We start from the raw sequence: 22,066 nt of genomic DNA on the forward strand, positions 1-22,066 counted from the left end.
AAGTGGCACCGAGGAGGGAAGGATTCACTGGGGTTTTAAAGACTGAAGAGAGGGTTCCCAGGCAGCAGGGGAGGAGGGATTCAAAATTCACTGCAGACCCCTTGCCCCTGTGATGGGTGGGCAGATCTTGTTCTCAGATTCTTATGAATGGCCCCTGCTCTGCTTTACCAAATGCTTTGACTTTAGCAGAATTATTGGTTAGTCTTGCCCATGGGGCAGTCTAGCCCACTGGTTTCAAATTCCAAGTGGTGACATCTCCATTTTAAAACTTACATTTTTAATAATAAAGGAAAAGACCTCAAAGATAGGCAAAGGATTTGAACAGAAATTCCTCCAGAGAGGCCAGTATGTACATGAAAATAGGTTCAACATTGGGGAAATGCAAATCAAAACCACAGTGAGATACTCCTTCACACACATTAGGGTGACTGCTATTAACAACAGCAACAAAGGAAAATAACAGGTGTTGGCCAAGAACGTGGAGAAATTGGAGCCCTGGTGCGCTGTTGGTGGGAGTGGAAATGGTGTCAGCGCTGTAGAAAGCAGTGTGGGAGCTCCTCAGAAAGCTACACATTTACCTTGTGATCCAGCAATTCCGCTTCTACGTATACACCCAAAGGGATTGAAACCAGGCACTCAAACAGGTACTTAACAAACCAGTGTTCGTAGGAGCAGACTTTTGAGTCACTATAACCCCAAAATGGAAACAACCTAAATGTCCATTGGCAACTGAATAAGAAAAATGCAGTGCCTACATACAGTGGAATATAAATCAGCCTTAAAAAGGAACGAAATTCTGACACATGCTACAACATGGATGAACCTAGAAGATGCCTTACTAAGTGAAATAAGCCAGACATGAAAGGACAAATACAGTCATTACTGCATAAGGATGTTTCAGTCAGTGATGGACTGAATATACTGCACTTGTTCCATAAGGTTATGATGAAGCTGAAAAATTCCCATTGCCTAGAGCTGTCATAGCCATCATAATGCATTACCTTTTCCATGTTTAGGTGCACAAATACTTATTGTGTTGTAATTTTCTGCAGTATTCAGTACAATAATTCTGTACAGGTTTGTAACCCAGGAGCAAAAGGCTATCCATGTAGCCTGCATGTGAGGTAGGCTACACAATCTAGGTTTATGTGAATTCACTCTGTAATGTCTGCATAATAACACAACTGCCTAACGATGCATTTCTCAGAGCATATCTCTGTTGCGAGGCTAAGCGTGACTGTTTGGTCTTATTCTACTTATACGAGGTATCTAAAATAGATTCATAGATGCACAAGGTAGAGTGCTGGATGTTGGGCTGAGAGAGGGAAGAAATGGAGAATTAGTGTTGAATGGGCACATTAGTTTTGGAAGAGGATAAGTTCTGGAAATGGATGGTGGCGATGGTTGCCCACGTTGTTAATGTGCATAGTACCCCTGAGCACCACTGTCTGTGCCACAGGGCTGAGCAGGGCAAAAGCTGGACCCACCGGCCTCACACCATCCTCTGGGCTCGAGCCCTATCTTCCTTCCACCTCTCAGCCTGCTCACCCAGGCCCAGCTATAGGCCTGCCTCCCTCTGGAATCTTTCCTCACTGTCCCAACTATGGCTCCCTCATCTTCCTCCAACCTTTATTAAATTGGAAGTCATTATTATCCAACTAGACAATAAGCTTTCTGAGGCCAGGGTCTGGCCTATTCTAATTTTTTTTAAGTCCTGACAGTTGCCCCCCAAAAAAGCCCATTATTGACTTAGTCATGGTACTCTTTCTCCCATGTCTTTCTCTGTCTGTTTCTTTAATTAACTTTTTATTTTGAGATAATTGCAGATTCATATACAGTTGTAAGAAATAATATGGAGGTCCCTTGTATACTTTTCCCAAGTTCTCACAATGGTAAGATTTTGGTGGTTTTTTAGAAATTATTTTTGACTGGGTGTGGTAGCTCATGCCTGTAATCCCAGCCCTTTGGAAGGCCAAGGAGGATGATCACCTGAGGTTGGGAATTGGAGACCAGCATGGCCAACATGGCAAAACCCCATCTCTACTAAAAATACAAAAAGTTAGCTGGGCGTGGTGACAGGCACCTGTAATCCCAGCTACTTAGGAGGCTGAGGCAGGAGAATTGCTTGAACCTGGGAGGCAGAGGTTGCAGTGAGCTGAGATCACACCACTGCACTCCAGCCTGGGGAGTGAGACTCTGTCTAAAAAAAGAAAACAATAATCTCTATTTTGATAATTTTGGTACCAAACATTTTGTAAAACTATAATATAACCAACATATGGACATTGATGCAGTCTACTGATCTTTTTTAGACTTCTCAGTTCTAGCGCGCGTGTGTGTGTGTGTGTGTGTGTGTGTTTATTATATACAATTTTGTCAGCTGGGTAGGTTCATGTGTCAACCACAACAGTCCAGGTACTGAGTGGTTCTAGCACTATAAGTATCCCTAGTATTTTTATAACTATGCATCACCCCCCCACCGACACCTCCATCCCCTAATCCCTGGCAACCACTAATATGTCCTCCATTTCTAAAATCTATCATTTCAGAGAAAATGTTACATAACTGTAATCACAGGGTCAGGCACGGTGGCTCACGCCTGTAATTCCAGCACTTTGGGAGACGGAGGCGGGTGGATCATTTGAGGTCAGGAGTTTGAGACCAGCCTGGCTAACATGGTGAAACCTTGTCTCCACTAAAAATTTAAAAATTAGGTGGGCGTGGTGGTGCGTACCTGTAATCCCAGCTACTCAGGAGGCTGAGGCACGAGAATCCCTGAGTATGGCAGGCAGAGGTTGCAGTGAGCCGAGATTGAGCCACTGCACTCCATCTGGGTGACATAGCGAAACTATGTCACAGAAAATAAATACATAAATAAAAATAAATGTAACCGCAGACTCCTTTGGGATTGGCTTTTTGAAGCACATTACATAAAGGTGCTGTGAACATTTGTGCACTTGTTTTTGTATAAACAAGTTTTTATTTTTCTGGGAGAATACCCACCTGTGGAATTGCTGGGTCATACAATCATTGTATATTTAGTTTTAGAAGAAACTGCCAAACTCTAGTTTTTTTGAGTGGCTGTACTGCTCCTATCCCTCCAGAAATGTGTTTCAGTTTTTCCACATTTTCACCAGCATTTGATGTTGCCACTATTTTTTATTTTAGTCTTTTTTTTTTTTTTTTTTTTCTTTGAAACACAGTTTCCCTCTGTCTCCCAGGCTGGAATGCAGTGACACAATCATAGCTCACTGCAACCTCCACATCCTGGGTTCAAGCGATTCTCCTGCCTCAGCCTCTTGAGTAGCTGGGACTACAAGCACATACCACCACATCCAGCTAATTTCTTTATATTATTAGTAGAGGCAGTGTTTCACCATGCTGGCCAGGCTGGTCTTGAACTTCTGATCTCAAGTGATCCACCGACCTCAGCCTCCCAAGGTGCGGGGATTACAGGCATGAACCACTGTGCCTGGCCTTATTTTAGTCATTCTGATAGTTTATGCAGTGATACCTCACTGTGGTTTGAAGGTGTGTTGCCTTGGTGACTAATGAGGTTGAACATATTTTCATGTGTTTATTTGCCATCTTCACATACTTTCTGGTGAGATGTCTATTCATTTCTTTTGCCCATTTTCTATTCTGATTTTTTTTTTTAACTCTCTTGTTTTCTATTCTCTCTTTTATTTCTTATTTTTTTTTTTAGGAAACACTTAATAGCATGTACTATGTATCAGCCATTTAGAATATAGAGATAAAAGGCAGAATTGGCCCTCAGGGAACTGGTTGTTTTGGGAAGAGACAAGGGAGCAGGTTTCTGTGTAGGTGGGCACCAACCTCCTAGCAGAAGAGTCAGTAAAATCTTGCTTACACTTGATATGTATTATATTGTCTTTACATTTAGGACATTAATATAGTAAGAAATAGATCGGGCATTCTAAAAGCCACCTCAGGGCATCCTTCTTTATAAGTAAAGAAGGATGTGTGTGAACTTAATTCAAGATTAGCAAACACTGAACACAAATGTCATGTTTCTTGGGGATTCTTAGAGATGACAGTATTCCAGAGCACAGTGATGTGTGATCCAATGGGAGCTGGGGTTCCATAGCAAGCAGATAGCTGCTGGTTACAGAAACAAACTTAGTCACATGGGAGTTTCAGGAGAGTGACACATTAATCCTCACTAGGAGATCGAAGAAGGGGGTTGGGGCTAGGATTTGAAAAGGGAGTAGGGCTTTAACAGGTAGATATAAAAGGAAATGGATTTGTTATAGACTCATAGGTCCCTGCATTTTACTGATTTCCAGTTCCCCATCTTGCTGTTACCCAGAGTTGCTTCTGGGGAAAGGTCAGCGATCTACTGTCAGACTCCACGTCTTGCTAATGGGTCTGGTGGAATAGTTGCTAGTGGAGGTTGCATTTAGTTTTAGGGTGAGATTCACAATCTATAAGAAGGAAGTCCATCTTACAGATAGATGGCCTGAGACCTAGAGAGGGTCAAATTCAGCCCAGCCCCATTGCCCCAGCCAGGCCAGTGGGTTTGTTTTGTCTAGAAAATTCTCAGGCCAATTCACTGGTGTGAATTTCACCCAGTGGCTCTGCTAAAAATAAAAAATTGCTTGATAAAAAGAAAGTATTGCAAAGTAAGTGGACTGGGGAGTACTTATTTGTTTAAAAACACAGCTGTTTATCTCATGAGTTTTTAAATGTCCTTTAAAGGATATAATTTTGGGGGCCTGGCACAGTGACCCACGCTTGTAATTCCAGCACTTTGGGAGGCCGAGGCGGGTGGATCACTTGAGGCCAGGAGTTTGAGACTAGCATGGTTATCATGGCGAAACCCCATCTCTACTAAAAATCACAAAAATTAGCTGAGTGTGGTGGCACAGGCCTGTAGTCCCAGTTACTTGAGAGGTCGAGGCACAGGAATCACTTGAACCCAGGAGGTTGAGGTTGCAGTGAGCCAAGTCCAAGACTGCACAATTGCACTCCAGCCTGGGCAACAGAGCAAGACTCTGTCTCAAAAAAAAAAAAAAATAGAGTATGACTTTTACATATACTCAGATAAACCACATTTACCAATTACGTAACTTGCAAAGAGTGTCACAACAAGATAAACCAACCTCAAAGCATCTGTTCAGCAGAGATTAAAATCAGTAGAAAGCTGGAAGACTTCATGAGCTGGGGACACAGTCAGGTCTCTTCTCAATCAGAAAAAAAAAAAAATTATATACTATAGGATCAACATGAAGTCATGGCCCAAATATGAAGCAACTAAAATGTAGCATGATTGTAAGAAATTAATGAAGAAAGGATATTTCAAGCTGGGCGAGGTGGCTCACACCTGTAATCCCAGCACTTTGAGAGACTGAGGCAGGCAGATTACCTGAGGTCAGAAGTTTTAGACCAGCCTGGCCAACATGGGAAACTCCATCTCTACTGAAAACACAAAAATTAGCCAGGCATGGCTGCGGGTGCCTGTAATCCCAGCTACTTAAGAGGCTGAGGCAGGAGAATGACTTGAACCCAGGAGATGGAGGTTGCAGTGAGCCAAGATCGTGCCACTGCACTTCAGCCTGGGCCTCAGAGACTCTGTCTCAAAAAAATACGTGTAATACATAAATATATATATTTCATTTGCACCATTATCCTTAAATGATACAGGATCCCTAAGGAAAGAAATTGTGGTCCATGACAGGGAATGCTCTTTCCATAATCACAACATTGTAAATGCTGTTAACTGGCTTTTCAGCTTTTAGAATCCAGTTACAGATAATACAGGGAAAACAAATATGTTTACAGAACAAGAAAGGACATGTAATCAGTCTCAACAATGCACAACCAAACTGGACAGAAACCGAGAGTTGGAAACAGGGTCTGGGGAGCCTGGTAGAGGCTGTCATGTTCTTACGTGGTTAAGAAGCCCGGAGACTACACAACATTGATGAGTGAGTAAACTGAGGTTTTCAGTTTTTTACGTAAGTTACAAATTTGGGTAAGTAATAGAATAATATGACAGAAACTTGAAGGACTGGAAACCGGAGGGGAAGTAGTACCAATGAAACAATAGCTTTTCGGGCTAGCAGTCGAAGGAAATAGTCTAAGTATATTACAAGATCACCACGGGAACTCTAGAGAGATGTCATTGAAGGCGAGGCAGGACCGAGTTTTAATGTCATATAAATGATTGCTTTGTTTAAAAGGAATGAGAACAGAAAGTGTCATTGATCAGAAGCAAAATTTTTTCAAAGGAGCAACATGACAATGAGATATCCTGGTGGCTTCTCGCTATTTAGTTTTAGAAATCTTAGGCAAAGAAGCATTTCAGTGATGAGAAAATACTAAATGTAATTGCAGATATTTTATTACCTGAATGTTAAATGTAGCCTGTAACTAACTGTTCTAATTCTTCCTAAACTTGCCCTTATACAGAAGAGGAGGGGAGGATTGCTCAGTGCCGGTATAAACTTTTGATTGCCTTTCTCTTTAAGATCTTAGATTTTTTTGAGATTAAAAAAGTGAACTTTTGTGAGGTTCTTCTCAAAGATTTAAGATCCATGGAATAATCTAGAGCTTACTCTAATGCAATAAACTCTTTTCATATGCAAAAATTTCACTTTTTCCAAGGAAGAACATGCTATCACTGAAAAGCAACATTTATTGTATATTAGAGTGAGACATACCCATTTCCAAGGTCCGTGTAACCAGGCCCTAGGATCACATCCCACAAGGTCGTTTGGATGTTTGCAGGCTCTGGTGGATGTTTGCAGGCTCTGGCCAGTATGTGAGCCCTGGAGAGGGGTGGGGGATGCAGCCAGGCAATGCTGTGTGTCTGCGGTGCCATCCTGTGGTGGTGATGCTATATTAGAGCATGTTTTCGTTTCTTCTCTCTAGGAAGGCCCTTTTGTCTACTTGTCTTTAGTAGGAAACATTGCAAATTCCGATGGCTTGATAGCTTCTTTATGTAAGTAATTAAAAACATTTGCATTTGAAATGTTGGAGGAGGTTTATTGCAAGTGTGACTGTCAAATGCCTCTATAACATATTGTATGATGTCATTTATATGAAATGTCCAGAATCATGAATCTGTAGAGACATTGTAGCTTACTGGTTGCCTGGGAATGAGCGTAGGGATGAGGGTTTTGGGGGAAAAGGAGGAGTGACTGTTAATGGGCATGGATTTCTTTTTGGGGGTAATGAAATGTTCTAAAATTAGATTATAATGATTCAAACCTGTGACTGTACTAAAACCAATTATTTAAATAGGTGGATTGTGTGGCATGTGAATTACATCTCAGTAAGCTGTATGTTAAAAAATACTTGAGTCTGGGCAACATAGCAAGACCGTATCTCTAAAAATTTTTTTTAAATGAGCCCATTGTGGTGGTGCACACCTGTAGTCCCAGTTACTCAGGAGGCTGAGGCGGGGGAACCTTTTGAGCCCGGGAGTTCAAGGCTGCATTGAGCCACAGTTGCACCACTGCACTGCAGCCCAGGCAACAGAGCAAGATTCCATCTCTAAGAAACAATACATATCATTCTCTGTCCAGTTTTGTTTAAAAAAAATACATAAAAAAATGTTTGTAGTGAGTGCAAATGGAAGAGTTTGTGGCATTTAAACTGGGTGCCTTTTCCATACTTCTAATATCATTTCTTTTTGTTGTACATATATATTTGCGGTCTTGTAGATCATTTCCAGAAGGCTTCATGCTCATTGTCAGTCAACCGATATTCAATCGATTAGCATCGATGTCCTACCATGTACCGTGTCAATATCAACAAGTGCCTTTGCCACTTTATAAAACTGCCTTGCTCAGGATAACTGCTTTTGGATTTTGCTTCTGAAACTTTGCATCATTTATCTCATTTCTTCTGTAACTCTTAAATCATCTCCATCTGGGATCTGTGTGGGGACTCTCGTTTACCACTAGCATTAGGAAACGTCTAGAGAATTGAGTAGGCTCATTAAGTACTTCCCAAAGGAAACGGTGTCATCTTTGATACCTCAAGTCCTAGCCAAGGAGTCCAAGCCCCGTTGACCAGAGCTGAGCTACTTCAGATCCAGGGGCTCAGCTGAATGCAGCTATGCACTTTTGAGCGGCTGCATTAAACTCTGCTCTGGGATTGCTAGTGAAGCCCAGAGGCTGAAGGACACCAGCCTGATTCATGGCTCCTCCCTGCTGAGTGTCCTCTTCTCCCCTTTGCCAGATACTGTGCTGACACCTCCTCCCTTGGTTGCCCTGCCTGGCATGAGAGAAAGCAAACAGCCCAGATTTGGCTCAGTCCCATGAAATGCGAATGTCTAACACAGTCTTTCTCCATCCTCTTCACATTTACATTATGTACCTTAAAGAAGTGAAAACTAGCTGGATGCAGCAGCCTGAGCCTGGAGTCCCACCTCCTTGGAGGCTGAGGCAGGATTGTTTGAACTCAGGAGTTTGAGTTTAGCCAGGGCAATACAGTGAGACCCAATCTCTAAAATCAAAATGCAGTAAAAACTCATTTAATGAAGGTGTCCTTTATTTTCATGAAAGTAAAAATCTAGTAGATAATGTAAAGCAAGTAGTGCGTCCCAGACTCCAAAGTTCACAGAGTCACCTGGGAATCTTACTCAATTCAGATTCTGATTCTGCGGGTCTAGGACAGGACCTCCTGAGGATGACCCGTGTTCTGTCCTTGGCTTCACCAGGATGTGGGGCCGGCCATAAACTTCATGAAGACTCAGCATCTCCTAATCTCTACGTCCTAGTTGAGGACACAGCAGTGGAAATCTAGCCTGACCCTTAGTTTGCATCTTTTCTCTGTAAACCTCACCGAAGCCCAGTTATCAGTCACAGAATCATGGAAATGATCAGACTTTTTAATGCTCCTGTTTGCCCTATTATTGTTTCAGTGTTTAATAAGCAAACAAATGGTAAAAGTTTAGCAGTAGAGGAGATACCAGAGGCTTGACGCGCTGGGACGGGTGGATTCCAGGGCCCCTTAACTAACTGTCCTCTACCTTCCTCTCGGGCATTAACCTTCCCACACTGTCAGCAGTGCTGAACTGTCTGGAGATTCAGACACACTACGTTCTCTTAGCTGCAGACTTCTGCACATGCTTCTCCCTGAAAAAGCCTTATTTTCCACCCAGCTTTGAAGTTCCTTTTGTGGTATAAGGCCTGAAATTAGGATTCAGTATTATGTCTAGATTTTTTTTTTTTTTAGAACAGAGTCTTGCTCTGTCTGCCAGGCTGGAGTGCAGTGGCATGATCTTGGCTCACTACAACTTCTGCCTCCTGGGTTCAATCGATTCTCCTGCCTCAGCCTCCCAAGTAGCTGGAACTACAGGTGTGCACTACTGTACCCAGCTAATTTTTGTATTTTAATAGAGACAGGGTTTCACCATGTTGGCCAAGCTAGTCTCGAACTCCTGACCTCAAGTAGTCTCCAACTCCTGACCTCAAGTGATCCACCTGCCTCAGCCTCTCAAAATGCTGGGATTACAGGCATGAGACACCCTGCCCAGCCAGGATTCAGTATTGTGTCTGGTTTGATATCTGGTAAGATCCAGGGGGCCTCAAATGGCCAAGCTGCAAGTCTCTCTCCCCACTCTGCTTCCACATATAAGGTTCCCTAACCAGACAGCCCTCCCGATCAAGGGGAGCAGGCATAGTGCCTGCCTGTCTCTCAGTGGCAGGCCTCAGTTCCTGCAGTCGGCCTGTGGAATTAGCCAAACAAGCCAATCACATTCTCTCGGGAACCAGGGCTCAACCCACCCCCTCCTCTTGTTACTGCAAAGCTTGCCTCCATGGCCGGTGCTCCATCACTGTTCCCAGGTCCCATGTGGCCCTGCATGGCAAGATGTCCTCCATCCATCTCATTTGCCCAGTGTTGGGTGTTGTAGGTTCAGCCATCACCATAACCCTCAGGCGGGAATCCATCCCTCACCAACAGGGCAGAGAGGCAGTGATCAAAACACCTCCTCTGGGAAGTCTTCCCTGAAGTTCCTAGTCTGGCTTCAGTGTCACTTCTTCCCTGTCTTCACATTCTCTAACCACCACTTACTGTCTAGTTTTCAGCCTCACTAGAATGCAGGCCACTAAGGGTCGACGTGGTCCTACTTGTGGCTGCATTCTCAGAGCCTGGCAGAGTGCCTTCCAAATGCTTAAAAAAAAAACTTGTTGAAGGCTGGGCACGGTGGCTCACACCTGTAATCCCAGCATTTTGGGAGGCTGAGGTGGATGGATCACTTGAGATCAGGAGTTCAAGACCAGCCTAGCCAACATGGCGAAACCTCATCTCTACTAAAAATACAAAAAGTATGCCAGGTGCAGTGGTTCAAGCCTGTAATTCCAGCACTTTGGGAGGCTAAGGCAGGCAGATCACCTGAGGTCAGAAGTTTGAGACCAGCCTGACCAACATGGTGAAACCCCATCTCTACTAAAAATACAAAATTAGTTGGGCATGGTGGCACATGCCTGTAATTCCAACTACTTGGGAGGCTAAGGCAGGAGAATCGCTTGAACCTGGGAGGCAGAGCTTGCATCAAGCCAAGATCTGGCCATTGCACTCCATCCTGGGCAATCAAGTGAAACTCCATCTCAATCAGTCAATCAATATTAGCTGGGTGGGGTGGCAGGTACCTGTAGTCCCAGCTGCTCAGGAGGCTGAAGCTGGAGAATCGCTTAAATCTGGGAGGCAGAGGTTGCAGTGAGCTGAGACTGTGCCATTGCACTCCAGGCTGGGCAACGGCAAGATTCCGTCTCAAAAAAAAAAGCTTTGTCAATATCTTAACACCCACTAATCTTTTTATTCCTAAAGAACTGACATTTTACTTATGTGATATTTTACTAGGTTTAGTTGCACTAACTGGTACATTTCACCTATTGTATGTGTATTTAAATTTAGGGGAGAAACCTTTCCTTTCACTATGACACTGTTTTCCAGTTCGTACAGTTACTGAAAGGCACAGGAGACTGTAGTCGGCTAAGGACAGGCTGATGACTCTCAGTGGCCTCTTACAGAACATCCCCTTGTGTGTTATCCCATTAAATAATCCTCTTACTGTCCTTTCTCTCAGGACAGCCTTTCGTTAGAAACCTTTGTCTCTAGCCCCAAGGGATCCTTCCTCTGGCTTTGATGAGACAAGAGCTCTGTGCTGCTCACTAGCTCGTCGTGGGGCTCCTCTGCAGCCATCGTACCTTTTCTGAATAATCCAAGACAGTATTAAAGGGTAGAAGAGGTGAGGACTTCCATTTTTTCACTGTAATTATTTGAGATCTTAGGATGAGCAGGTATTACTTTTACCAATTAAAAAAGTAGTTAAATGATTTTTAATGGCCTCCCCGGTGCCTGGCCATCATTCCAGCCCAAAAAGACTTTCTGAATCATGGTGCTCCCTAGAAGAAACCATTCTGAGAGTGAATCATAGTGCTCCCTAGAAGAAACCATTCTGAGAGTGAGTCATAGTGCTCCCTAGAAGAAACCATTCTGAGAGTGAGTCATAGTGCTCCCTAGAAGAAACCATTCTGAGAGTGAGTCATAGTGCTCCCTAGAAGAAACCATTCTGAGAGTGAGTCATAGTGCTCCCTAGAAGAAACCATTCTGATAATGACTCTGGAAGGATCTCTGATAGCACCTGGGCTCCCCAAGCAACACAGCTGAGACTGTGTGAGCGCCATTGTGAGTCCCCTGTCCCTATGGGCGGAGACACTCCCCTGCCCACTGCAATTCATTCTGTAGTCGGGCTCTCTCCTCCCCTCCCCACCTGTGTCCCTTCAGCACCCAGTTTCTCTTCTGTTATTAATAAATGTGTTGTTGTTGTTGTTGTTTTTGTTGTTGTGTTGTGATGGGGTCTCGCTCTGTTGCCCACCGGAGTGCACTGGCGAAATCTCGGCTCACTGCAACCTCTGCCTCCTGGGTTCAAGCGATTCTCTTGCCTCAGCCTCCCAAGTAGCTGGGATTACAGGCATGTGCCACCATGCCCAGCTAATGTTTGTATTTTTAGTAGAGACAGGGTTTCACCGCGTTGGCTGGGCTGGTCTCAAACTCCTGACCTCAAGTGATCCGCCCACCTTGGCCTCCCAAAGTGCTGGGATTACAAGCATGGGCCACCACGCCCGGCCAATAAATGTGCTTTTCATAAACATGTCCTTCATAACAAATTTCCTACATCTCCATTATACTTACAGAATTTATATTGAAATTTTGAAGTAAGGAATTACAATGTATTTACGAAGATCATTACTGGAGATTGTCTTTGCAAAATCTGACCATATTGAATTGTTAAAATTCTGCTACTTACGTTGAAGAGAGTGGGGCTGAGGAGGGTACCTATGTGAAGGCATGTTGGAAATTGAATGATTGGACACATGTAACCTGCTGCTGTCTTAGTGCTTGTATCAGGTAGTAAATGCATTTTGGTCTCAGGGTTTCTCCTGCCTTCTACTAAGGCATCGTGAAGAACCCAGAGAGAGTGGCGATTATTCATCTTATCTCCAGCTTAAAGGAAAAAAGGTCATTTCCATGGACTGTCATACAAATGGTTGCCATTTGAGTAACAACATGGATTTTGTCTTTAGGGAAAGAATATGGCAAAGCTGATGCGAGATGGCTTTATTTCGATCCAACCATTGTGTCTGTGGAAATTCTGACTGTCGCCCTGGATGGGTCTCTGGCGTTGTTCCTCGTTTATGCCATAGTCAAAGAAAAACATTACCGGTAGGTGCCCTTCTTCCATCCTGCTGGAAGGAGGGGACATTAGGTCTCCCAACACTAAAGTGACCTTTGGAGTAGGTTGTGACCACATATATTTGTTAGATAAAAGGTAGAATAGAGGCTGGGAGTGGTGGCTCACGCCTGTATTCCCAGCACTTTGGGAGGCTGAGGCAGGAGGATCACTTGGTCCCAGGAGTTTGAGACCAGCTTAGGCAACACAGTGAGACCGTGTCTCTACAAGGAATCAAAAATTTAAAAATTAGGCTTGGTGGCGTGTGCCTGTAGTCCCAGATACTCAGGAGGCAGAAGTGGAGGATCACTTGAGCCTGGGAGGTCAAGGCTGCAGTGAGCCATGATCATACCACTAGCACTCCAACCTGGGTGACAGAGTGAGACCCTGTCTCCAAAATAAAAAGCTGAATAGAAATGAAAATTATTTGATATGAGCTAAGGGTGATAGCACTATTAGGATCATTTCAGACTTTTCAGAATCAAATATAGAAATATTATTTTAGTAACAGCTAGACTCTGTAGAGGCAAGAGCAGCGCTAACGCTCTTGGATAATTTGCTGAGAATAAAAGGGGAATAACATCCATCTTTTTCCCCCCAAATCACTCAAGAAAACTCCTTTCTCACTATACATGAAGTAAATTATCTTGCATAATTTGGAGTCAGACTTGCAAGATAAATAAGAAATCTTCTCAGAAGCAGATTGTGGAGGGTATGCAGTGGGTAGAGTGCAGAGAGGCTGGGCGCGGAGGCTCACGCCTGTAATCCTAGCACTTTGGGAGGCCTTGGTGGGCAGATCACAAGGTCAGAAGTCAAGACCAGCCTGGCCAACATGGTGAAATTCAAATCTCTACTCAAAATACAAAAATTAGCTAGCCAGGTGTGGTGGCAGGTGCCTGTAGTCCCAGCTACTTGGGAGGCTGAGGCAGAATTGCTTGAAACCGGGAGGTGGAGGTTGCAGTGAGCCAAGATCAAGCCACTGCATTCCAGCCTGGGCAACACAGTGAGACTCTGTCTCAAAAAAAAAAAAAAAAAAAAAAGATAAAAAATTATCGATCCTATCACTCAGGCTCTGAGAGACTATTAAGCTCTCCTCCTTTTCATTCCTTAGGGACAAAGTGGCCTGGGGTGAATAGATTGCTACCCCGAGATGATCCTAAAGCAATGTCAAGTAGGCACAGCTGCATGCAATTTTCCACCGTCTTATAATGAAGAAGTCTTCTTTAAAGCTTCCTTCCCCACCCAATTTTAGAGAGATAGTTAGCAATAAAAATTCAATTTTTCCTTGGTACCTTGACATATTTTTCATTCCGTGACCTTGGTTGCAAACTTAATACATGTGCTCATGTGTTTATTATCTGAAACATTTGTAATATTTGCGCTGTTGAGCACTTACTTGCCCAGGGCTTGGCCCTTTATCCTCATTATCTCCTTTCTTCTGTGCTACATTCTTTGAGGAAGGAGTAATTATTCACTCTCCCCTTTTATAATGGCTTTTGGTGAGGATCAGTCAGGCCTCTCTGTGCTAAGTCAGGTGTGACCTCACTAAATTTTCCTAAGAATGGTCAGGATACATATAGCCCTGAGAGTTCTTCTTTAACTCTGTGAATAATCTTCTAGAAAGGGCAGTGTTACTCCTCTAAGAATGAGCCTTCATTAATTAGATTGACTTGCCCTCATCAAAATAGCACCACCCGACACCTGAGGTCCAACTTCAGAACGATTTTCCGTAGCAAAGACTATTGATGCTGCCATTATAGCCAAGATGTCACAACTCATGATGCCACGCTGTGCCAAGCTGGTGGTTCATCCTGGGCTTCTTTCTCTCCAACAGGCATTTCCTGCAGATCACCCTGTGTGTGTGTGAGCTGTACGGCTGCTGGATGACCTTCCTCCCAGAGTGGCTCACCGGGAGCCCCAACCTCAACACCAGCAACTGGCTCTACTGTTGGGTTTACCTGTCTTTTTTTAATGGTGTGTGGGTTCTGATCCCAGGACTGCTACTTTGGCAGTCATGGGTAGAACTCAACAAAATGCATCAGAAAGAAACCAGTTCAGTGAAAAAGTTTCAGTGAATTTTCAAAACCATAAACACCATGCTCTAACTTTTTGAGTCAGAATGAATCAAATGTTTTTGTTTGGCCAAAATGTAATACATTCCAGTCTACACTTTCCTTTTGTATTTTTGCCCCTGAACAACCTGTTTCAAATTGGTTTTAAGGTACCAGTTTTCATTGTGGTGGTGGTGTCCAAATAAATGGTGATATAGAGAAAAGAGAACAAATTTGAACTTGTAATAATAACACACTTAATTACACATTTTATGTCTGGTATTAATTGTTCCACAATAGTAAAACCAATTGTCTTAGAATACTGTAGTGTTACATTAATTTTTTATTCCAAAGGACATGTTCTTGCCTCATCTTTTAATCCTCTCACTGTCTTTTTTGGTTACAGTGTAAAACCAGAAATGAATTAAAAGATTCTGTTTTTATATTTATACTGTTTAAAATTTGTGAACCCAACAAAACATAATAGGAGCTTGCGAGTGAGCTAACTCCTCTTGAGTAAATGGGTAGATGCTGGGGGCCCACATAGACAGATGATTGATTTATGTATGTCCTTTTTCAAGGAGGAAGATTGGAGATGCCTTGCAGAAATATATAATACATTATGATAAAAAGTAAATCGGGAAATAGGAACACAGGGAAAGTGAGAGTGAGAAATAATGAGTATAAAATAAATATGCAAAATGCATGCTCTAACCTTCTACAGAATTGAGAGAAGCAAAGCACCAATTAGGCACTTACCCCCTCAGCACCAAGAGAGAGACGTGATTACCCTCATTTGGGCAATGAACTTAGCAGTTCTGTGGTGGCTGAGGAGCAGGTACCTTAACTTGTTCAATCCTTGCCTATCTTACTGGACTCTAAGCTCACAGAGCTGATCTCCGCCTTGTGCAGAACATAGACCAGGCCCTTAGTATGTTCTGGCGGACACTGTAGCTCTGATAGTTCAGTCTGTGTTCCACTCCCTTCCAGGTTGGCTTCCTACCATGCAGAGGGTCCCAGATGCCAAATTAGTTTTACCTTTCAGAAGTACTTGAGATTTGGAAAGTGAAAATATAGAGGCCGTTTTCTATTGTTTTCTTTCTTTCTATCTCTCTCTCTCTCACCTGTCTTCTTCCCTCCCTCTCTCTCCCTCTCTCCCCCAGCCACTCCCACCCCCACTCTCTCTCCTTCTCCCTCTTTTCTGTTTTGTGCAAACAAGTAAGGTCATGGAAACATGAGAGTTTGGCATTAGTATGCCAAGTGTCCAACTCCCTGGGTGTCAAGAGGCAGTCGTGGCTGGGCAGCAGGAATAAAGGGCCGGCGGGCTGAGTAGCTTTAGTAGTGGCCTCATTGGTAGTGCTGTCCTTGGGGGTGGTCCATTCTGTGGTCATCCCATAGTCGTCTCCAGATCTTAGCTAAACATCTATATCCTGTAACCCAGCAATTTGACTCCTAGGTATGTACCTCTTAGAAATGCTTAATATGTGTACCAAAATGGCAGCATTATTCATAATAGCCCCAGACTGGAAACAATCTAAATGAATAAGTTATGGTATATATCTAAATGGATTACTATACAGCAGTGAAAACTAACAACCAACTGGGCATGATGGTTCATGCCTGCAATTCCAATGCTTTGGAAGGCCAAGGTGGGAGAATCACTTGAGCCCAGTAGTTCAAGGATAGCCTTGAGCAACATAGTGAGACTCTCCACAGATGAAAAAAAAAAAATAGGTTTGGCAGTGCTTGTAGTCCTAGCTACTCAGGAGGCTGAGGTGGGAGGACTGCCTGATCCTGGGAAGTCAAGGCTACCGTGAGCCGTGATTGTACCACTGTACTCCAGCCAGGAAGACAGAGCACGACACTGTCTCAAAAGCAAAAAGAAAACAACCAACCTTCTGCTACTCATAACAGCATGGAGGAATTTTGCAGGCATAATGAGGAGCAAAAGGAGCCAGACCAAAAGAATCCATATTCTGTGATTCTATTCATGTAAAGTTTAAAAACAGATAAAACTAATCGATGGTGTTAGAAATCAGGATGGCCGGGCACAGTGGCTCATGCCTGTAATCTCAGCACTTTGGGAGGGTGAGGTGGGAGGATTGCTTGAGTCCAGGAGTTCAAGGCCTGCCTAGGCAATATAATGAGACCTTGTCTCTACAAAAAACAAAAGAAATCGGGATGGAAATTGCCTTTGGGGACAAGATGAGTGCAGTGATAGGGAGAAGTCATAAGGAGCTTCTGAGATGCTAGTAATGTCCTGTTTTTTTCACTTAGGGTAGTTATAATTTGTGCTAATTCATGTGGCTGTACATTTATAAATTGTATACTTTTCTGTATATTTGTTATACTTCTGTTTATTTTGAGATAGGGTCTCACTCCATCACTGGAGTGGAGTGGCAAGACCATGGCTCACTGCAGCCTTGACCTCTCAAATTCAAGTGATCCTCCCACCTCAGCCTCTCAAGCAGCTGAGACTATAGGCATGTGCCACCACGTCCAGCTAATTTTTAAATTTTTAATAGAAATAAGGTCTCAAACTGTGTTGCTCAGGGTATATTTCATTTTATTTTTGTTCATAATATAATTTTATTTCATAATTTATTCAGTCAGATTTTCTGGTTCATTATCAGTAGGTATTCTTTTCTTCCCCATAAGCTAAACTCAGACTGATGTGTTTTAATCAGTCAGAAACCTTTGTGAGGAAGTGAGTTTTGCATCACCTGATATGGTTTGGCTCTGTATCCCCACCCAGATCCCATGTTGAATTATAATTCCCAATGTTGGAGGAGGTGGCCTGGTGGGAGGCAGCTAGATCATGAGGGTGGTCTCTCATGGTTTAGCACCATCCCCCTAGTGCTGTCCTGTGATAGAGTTCTCACAAGATCTGTTGTAAAGTGTGTAGCACTGTCCCCTTCGCTCTCTCTTCCTCTTGTTCCAGCCACGTAGGACATGCTGGCTTCCCCTTTGCCTTCCGCCATGATTGTAAGTTTCCTGAGGGCTTTCTCCAGCCATGCTTCCTATACAGCCTGCGGAAGCATGAACCTTAAACCTCTTTTCTTATAAATTACCCAGTATCAGGTAGTTCTGTGTAGCAATGTGTGGATGGACTAATACCATGCACAACTTTTATCATCATAAGAACTGCATTAAGAAAAACCTTCATATTTAATTCATGCATATTTATGGGATACATGCTGTGTGTATGTAACAAGTAGTGATAGTATCCTCCATTTTTTAAAGTTTTTTTTTTTTTAATTTCTGGTATGAAGACCTGAGAAACGTCTCCAGTGGTCCTCATTACGAGTCATTGCTGTGTCCTTGACAGCAGATTCAGGACAACTCCGGCTGTTTCTAACGGCCTCCCTGGTGTGAGCCAGCCATGCGCCAGCAGGAGCATCTGCAGGGGCCTTCCCATGAGGGATTACCCAGCATGGTCCCAGCACTTTGCTCTCTGCTGATCTGGCTCAATCCAAGCATCAACAGAGTAGAGCAAAATGGATGGGCTGCCGATCCTGCCGGCAGTACTGCAAGCATGATTTCTCTCCATTGAGTTTTTGCTGAGTATTGAATGGGAGAGAAATGGGGATTATACTTTGACAGGAACTTGGAGTACAGATCCATTCTGCTGCCAAGTAAGGACACATCTAAATGGCTTCACAATTAAGTGAGCCGGGAGGAGGGTTAGTGTCCCTGTGTAGCAGTTAAGGAGCCCTCGGCACTGTGAGTAGAACCCCGTCACGCCCTGACACGGAGGTGGGAGCAAGCGGACTGAGGGAATGCTGTAGTTCGTTGATCCTAAGGGTATTACTCCCCACATTTTAACATTTTTAAAAAATTAGGAGGCATTTTACAGTTTATGGGTCATAATTTGCAGTGGCTTTTCCTTTCTTTTGAGACAGGGTCTCGCTTTGTTGCCCAGGCTGAAGTGCAGTGGCCTGATCTTGGTTCACTGCAGCCTCCACCTCCCAGGTTCAAGTGATCCTCCCACCTCATCCTTCAGAGTTGCCGGGACCACAGGTGCGCACCATCACTGAGCCCAGCTAATTTTTGTATTTTTGGGTTTTTCTTTTTATTAAAAAAAAAAAAAAAAAAAGACTGTGTTTTGCCATATTGAAGCTGGTCTCAAACTCCTGGGCTCAAGCAATCTGCCCGCCTCAGCGTCCCAAAGTGTGGGATTACAGGTGTGAGCCACCACACCCTGCCATTTTTTTCTTACCAAAGTACAGTACATCTTATGCTTGACAGCATCTTAGATGCAATGAACTAGGCACTGCGTCAATATTGTTTCCCTCTTCAGTATCTCCAGCTACTTGATAAAGAGTTGGAATTTCTTTTTCTCTTCTTTTCTTTTTTTGTTTGTTTGTTTGTTTTTTGTTTTTGAGATGGAGTTTCGCTCTTGTAACCCAGGCTGGAGTGCAATGGCGTGCTCTCAGCTCACCGCAACCTCTGCCTCCTGGGTTCAGGCAATTCTCCTGCCTCAGCCTCCCGAGTAGCTGGGATTACAGGCACGTGCCACCATGTCCAGCTAATTTTTTGTATTTTTAGTAGAGATAGGGTTTCACCATGTTGACCAGGATGGTCTCGATCTCTTGACCTCATGATCCACCTGCTTTGGCCTCCCAAAGTGCTGGGATTACAGGCGTGAACCACCAGCCCCCCCCTTTTTTTTTATTTTTTGTTGAGACAGGGTCTCTCTGTCACCCCAGGCTGGAGTGTAGTGGCACAATCAGGACTCACTGCAGTTTCAACTTCCCAGACTCAAGCAATCCTCCCACCTCAGCTTCCCAAGTAGCTGGAACCACAGGCACAGCCACCATGCCTGGTGTTTTTGTTTTTTTAAGAGATGGGAGTCTCATTATGTTGCCAAGACTGGTCTCAGAATTGTGGGCTCTGGCGGTCCTATGACCTTGGCTTCCCAAAGTGCTGGAATTACAGGTATGAGCCACTGTACCTAGCAGAATTTGTTTTAAAAGTCTACATTTTGCTTGTGATCTTTGGAGATCTGTTACTTCTATCCTTTCCCCATCACATTTGTTGCGTGGCAGCCAGCCATAGAAGGCATGCTTTAATGAATATATAAAATGAATTGCATGGATTATGAATAACTTATATTGTAGGGAGTGATTCATGCAAAGAATCCTACTGTGGTTTGAATGTATCTCCCAAAAAGGATGTATCGGACACTTAATCCCTAGTGCAATAGTGTTGAGAGGTAGGACCTTTAAGAGGTGATTAGGGGCTGGGCACAGTGGCTCCTACCTGTAATCCCAGCACTCTGGGAGGCTGAGGCAGGTGGATCAGGAGGTCAAGACCATCCTGGCCAACATGGTGAGACCCTATCTTTACTAAAAAGACAAAAATTAGCTGGGTGTGGTGACATACGCCTGTAATCCCAACTACTCAGGAGGCTGAGGCAGGGGAATCGCTTGAACCCAAGAAGTGGAGGTTGGAGTGAGCTGAGACGGCACCACTGCACTCCAGCGAGGTGACGGAGTGAGATTCCATCCCCACCCCGCCCCTGCAAAAAAAAAATAAAACACCGTGATTAGGTCATGAGGGCTGTGCCCCCGTGAATGGATTAATGCTATTATTGCTGAGTGGGTTAGTTATCACAGCAGAGCAGCTTCCTGATAAAAGGATGAGTTTGGCTCCCTCTTTCTGTCTCTCTTTCAGTCTCTCATGCTTGTACTCTTTTGCCTTTCCACCCTTCTGCCATGAGATGATACAGCAAGAAGTCCCTCACCAGATGCAGTCCCTCAATCTTGAACTTTCTGGCCTTGAAAACCAAGAGCCAGATAAATGTGTGTATTACAAATTGTCCAGACTCAGATATTCTGCTATAGCAGCACAAAATGGACTAAGATACCTCCCCAGTGTTGTTTATACCATAAATTTCCTTCGCAAACTCTTCCTTTCCAGATAATATGGAGGCAAAAAGTCAGCATAACCTATTAAGAGTGTTTAAATGATGATGTTTGCTTGTATTTATGTGAGCTCTATAACTCCTGAAATATTTATACTGTGGCTTCAAGAAAAGTCTGTAGATTACAATATGGAAATTGTAAAAGAAAACCTTGTCAAAGAAAGTCTTGATGGAAATCAAAATGGGAAAGTTTGGAGAAGACTCCTTTGTTCTTCATTATTTTAAAATTATTAAAATCCATGTGCTCTTTTTCTTGTTTGTTATGAAGGCTGGAGTTTGATTCTAAAGAGAAGTTATTTATAAAGAGAATAATTGGGCAGAGTCTTGCATGAGAAAAGGTTAACTGTTGCTATCCTTAATTTTTATTAAATGCCCTCTGGCCGGGAGCAGTGGTTCACACCTGTTAACCCAGCACTTTGGGAGGCCAAGGCAGGAGGATCACATGAGGCTAGAAGTTCAAGACCAGCCTGGACAACACAGTGGGACCCCATTGCTACAAAAACTAAAACCAAATACTTTTTTTTTTTTTGAGACAGGGTTTCGCTGTTGTTACCCAGACTGGAGTGCAATGGCATAATCTTGGCTCACTGCAACCTCCGCCTCCTGGGTTCAAGCAATTCTCCTGCCTCAGCCTCCGAGTCGCTGGGACTACAGACACGCACCACCATGCCCTGCTAATTTTTGTATTTTTAGTAGAGACGGGGTTTCACCTTGTTGACCAGGATGGTCTCGATCTCTTGACCTCGTAATCCACCCGCCTCGGCCTCCCAAATTGCTGGGATTATAGGCATCAGCCACTGCGCCCGGCCAAAACCAAATAATTTTTGAAATAAAAGTAAATAAATGCCCTCCAGGTTCTAGGCAGCAGCTGGCAGGCCTAAGGTGTAAGCCAGCCTTTTCCACCCACTGCCTTTTGAGGGCTCCCCGCCGTCTCTCTCCCCTTTCTACTGCCTCAAGTACCACCTTGCCATCCTGCAGGCCCCAGACCTAACAAAATTCACGTCTTACCTCCACTCACTGTAGGAAACAAATCACACCTATTCACTAACATCAAGGTGTTAGTAACTGATAATGGTTTGATGTATTACCCTTCCTGAATGTGTTTGCACTAAAAAATTATTATGCAAATTGACATGTTCATTGCTGAAAAATGAAAAATTCAAATAAGCAAAAAAAATAATGATTACCCCCAGTATCATCAGAGAGAACCACAGTTACCTGTTACAAAGTTAGTTTATTTTTCTTTTTCTTTTTTTTAATAGACACAGAGTTTCATCATGTTGCCCAAGCTGGTCTCATACCCCCTGGGTTCAAGCAATAGGCCTCCCAAAGTGCTGGGATGACAGGTGTGAGCCACCGCTCCTGGCCTTTGTTTCTATT

General features: G+C 43.6%; 2 protein-coding genes across 9 annotated transcripts in view; both read left to right on the plus strand.

The window, feature by feature from the left end:
* The window catches only part of EBPL (EBP like), a 29,844-nt gene extending 14,637 nt beyond the window's left edge, over positions 1–15,207 (plus strand). Inside the window, exons 2-4 of the mRNA XM_035297834.3 lie at positions 6,895–6,964; positions 12,564–12,702; positions 14,544–15,207. Coding sequence (XP_035153725.2) covers positions 6,895–6,964; positions 12,564–12,702; positions 14,544–14,784 — 450 coding nt within the window. The 3' untranslated portion in view covers positions 14,785–15,207. The remainder of the gene's footprint in view (positions 1–6,894; positions 6,965–12,563; positions 12,703–14,543) is intronic.
* The window catches only part of RCBTB1 (RCC1 and BTB domain containing protein 1), a 149,634-nt gene that overhangs the window by 14,637 nt on the left and 112,931 nt on the right, over positions 1–22,066 (plus strand). The gene's annotated exons all lie outside the window — the stretch shown is intronic.

This window comes from Callithrix jacchus, chromosome 1 (assembly GCF_049354715.1).
Source record: "Callithrix jacchus isolate 240 chromosome 1, calJac240_pri, whole genome shotgun sequence".
Classification (NCBI taxonomy): Eukaryota; Metazoa; Chordata; class Mammalia; order Primates; family Cebidae; genus Callithrix; species Callithrix jacchus.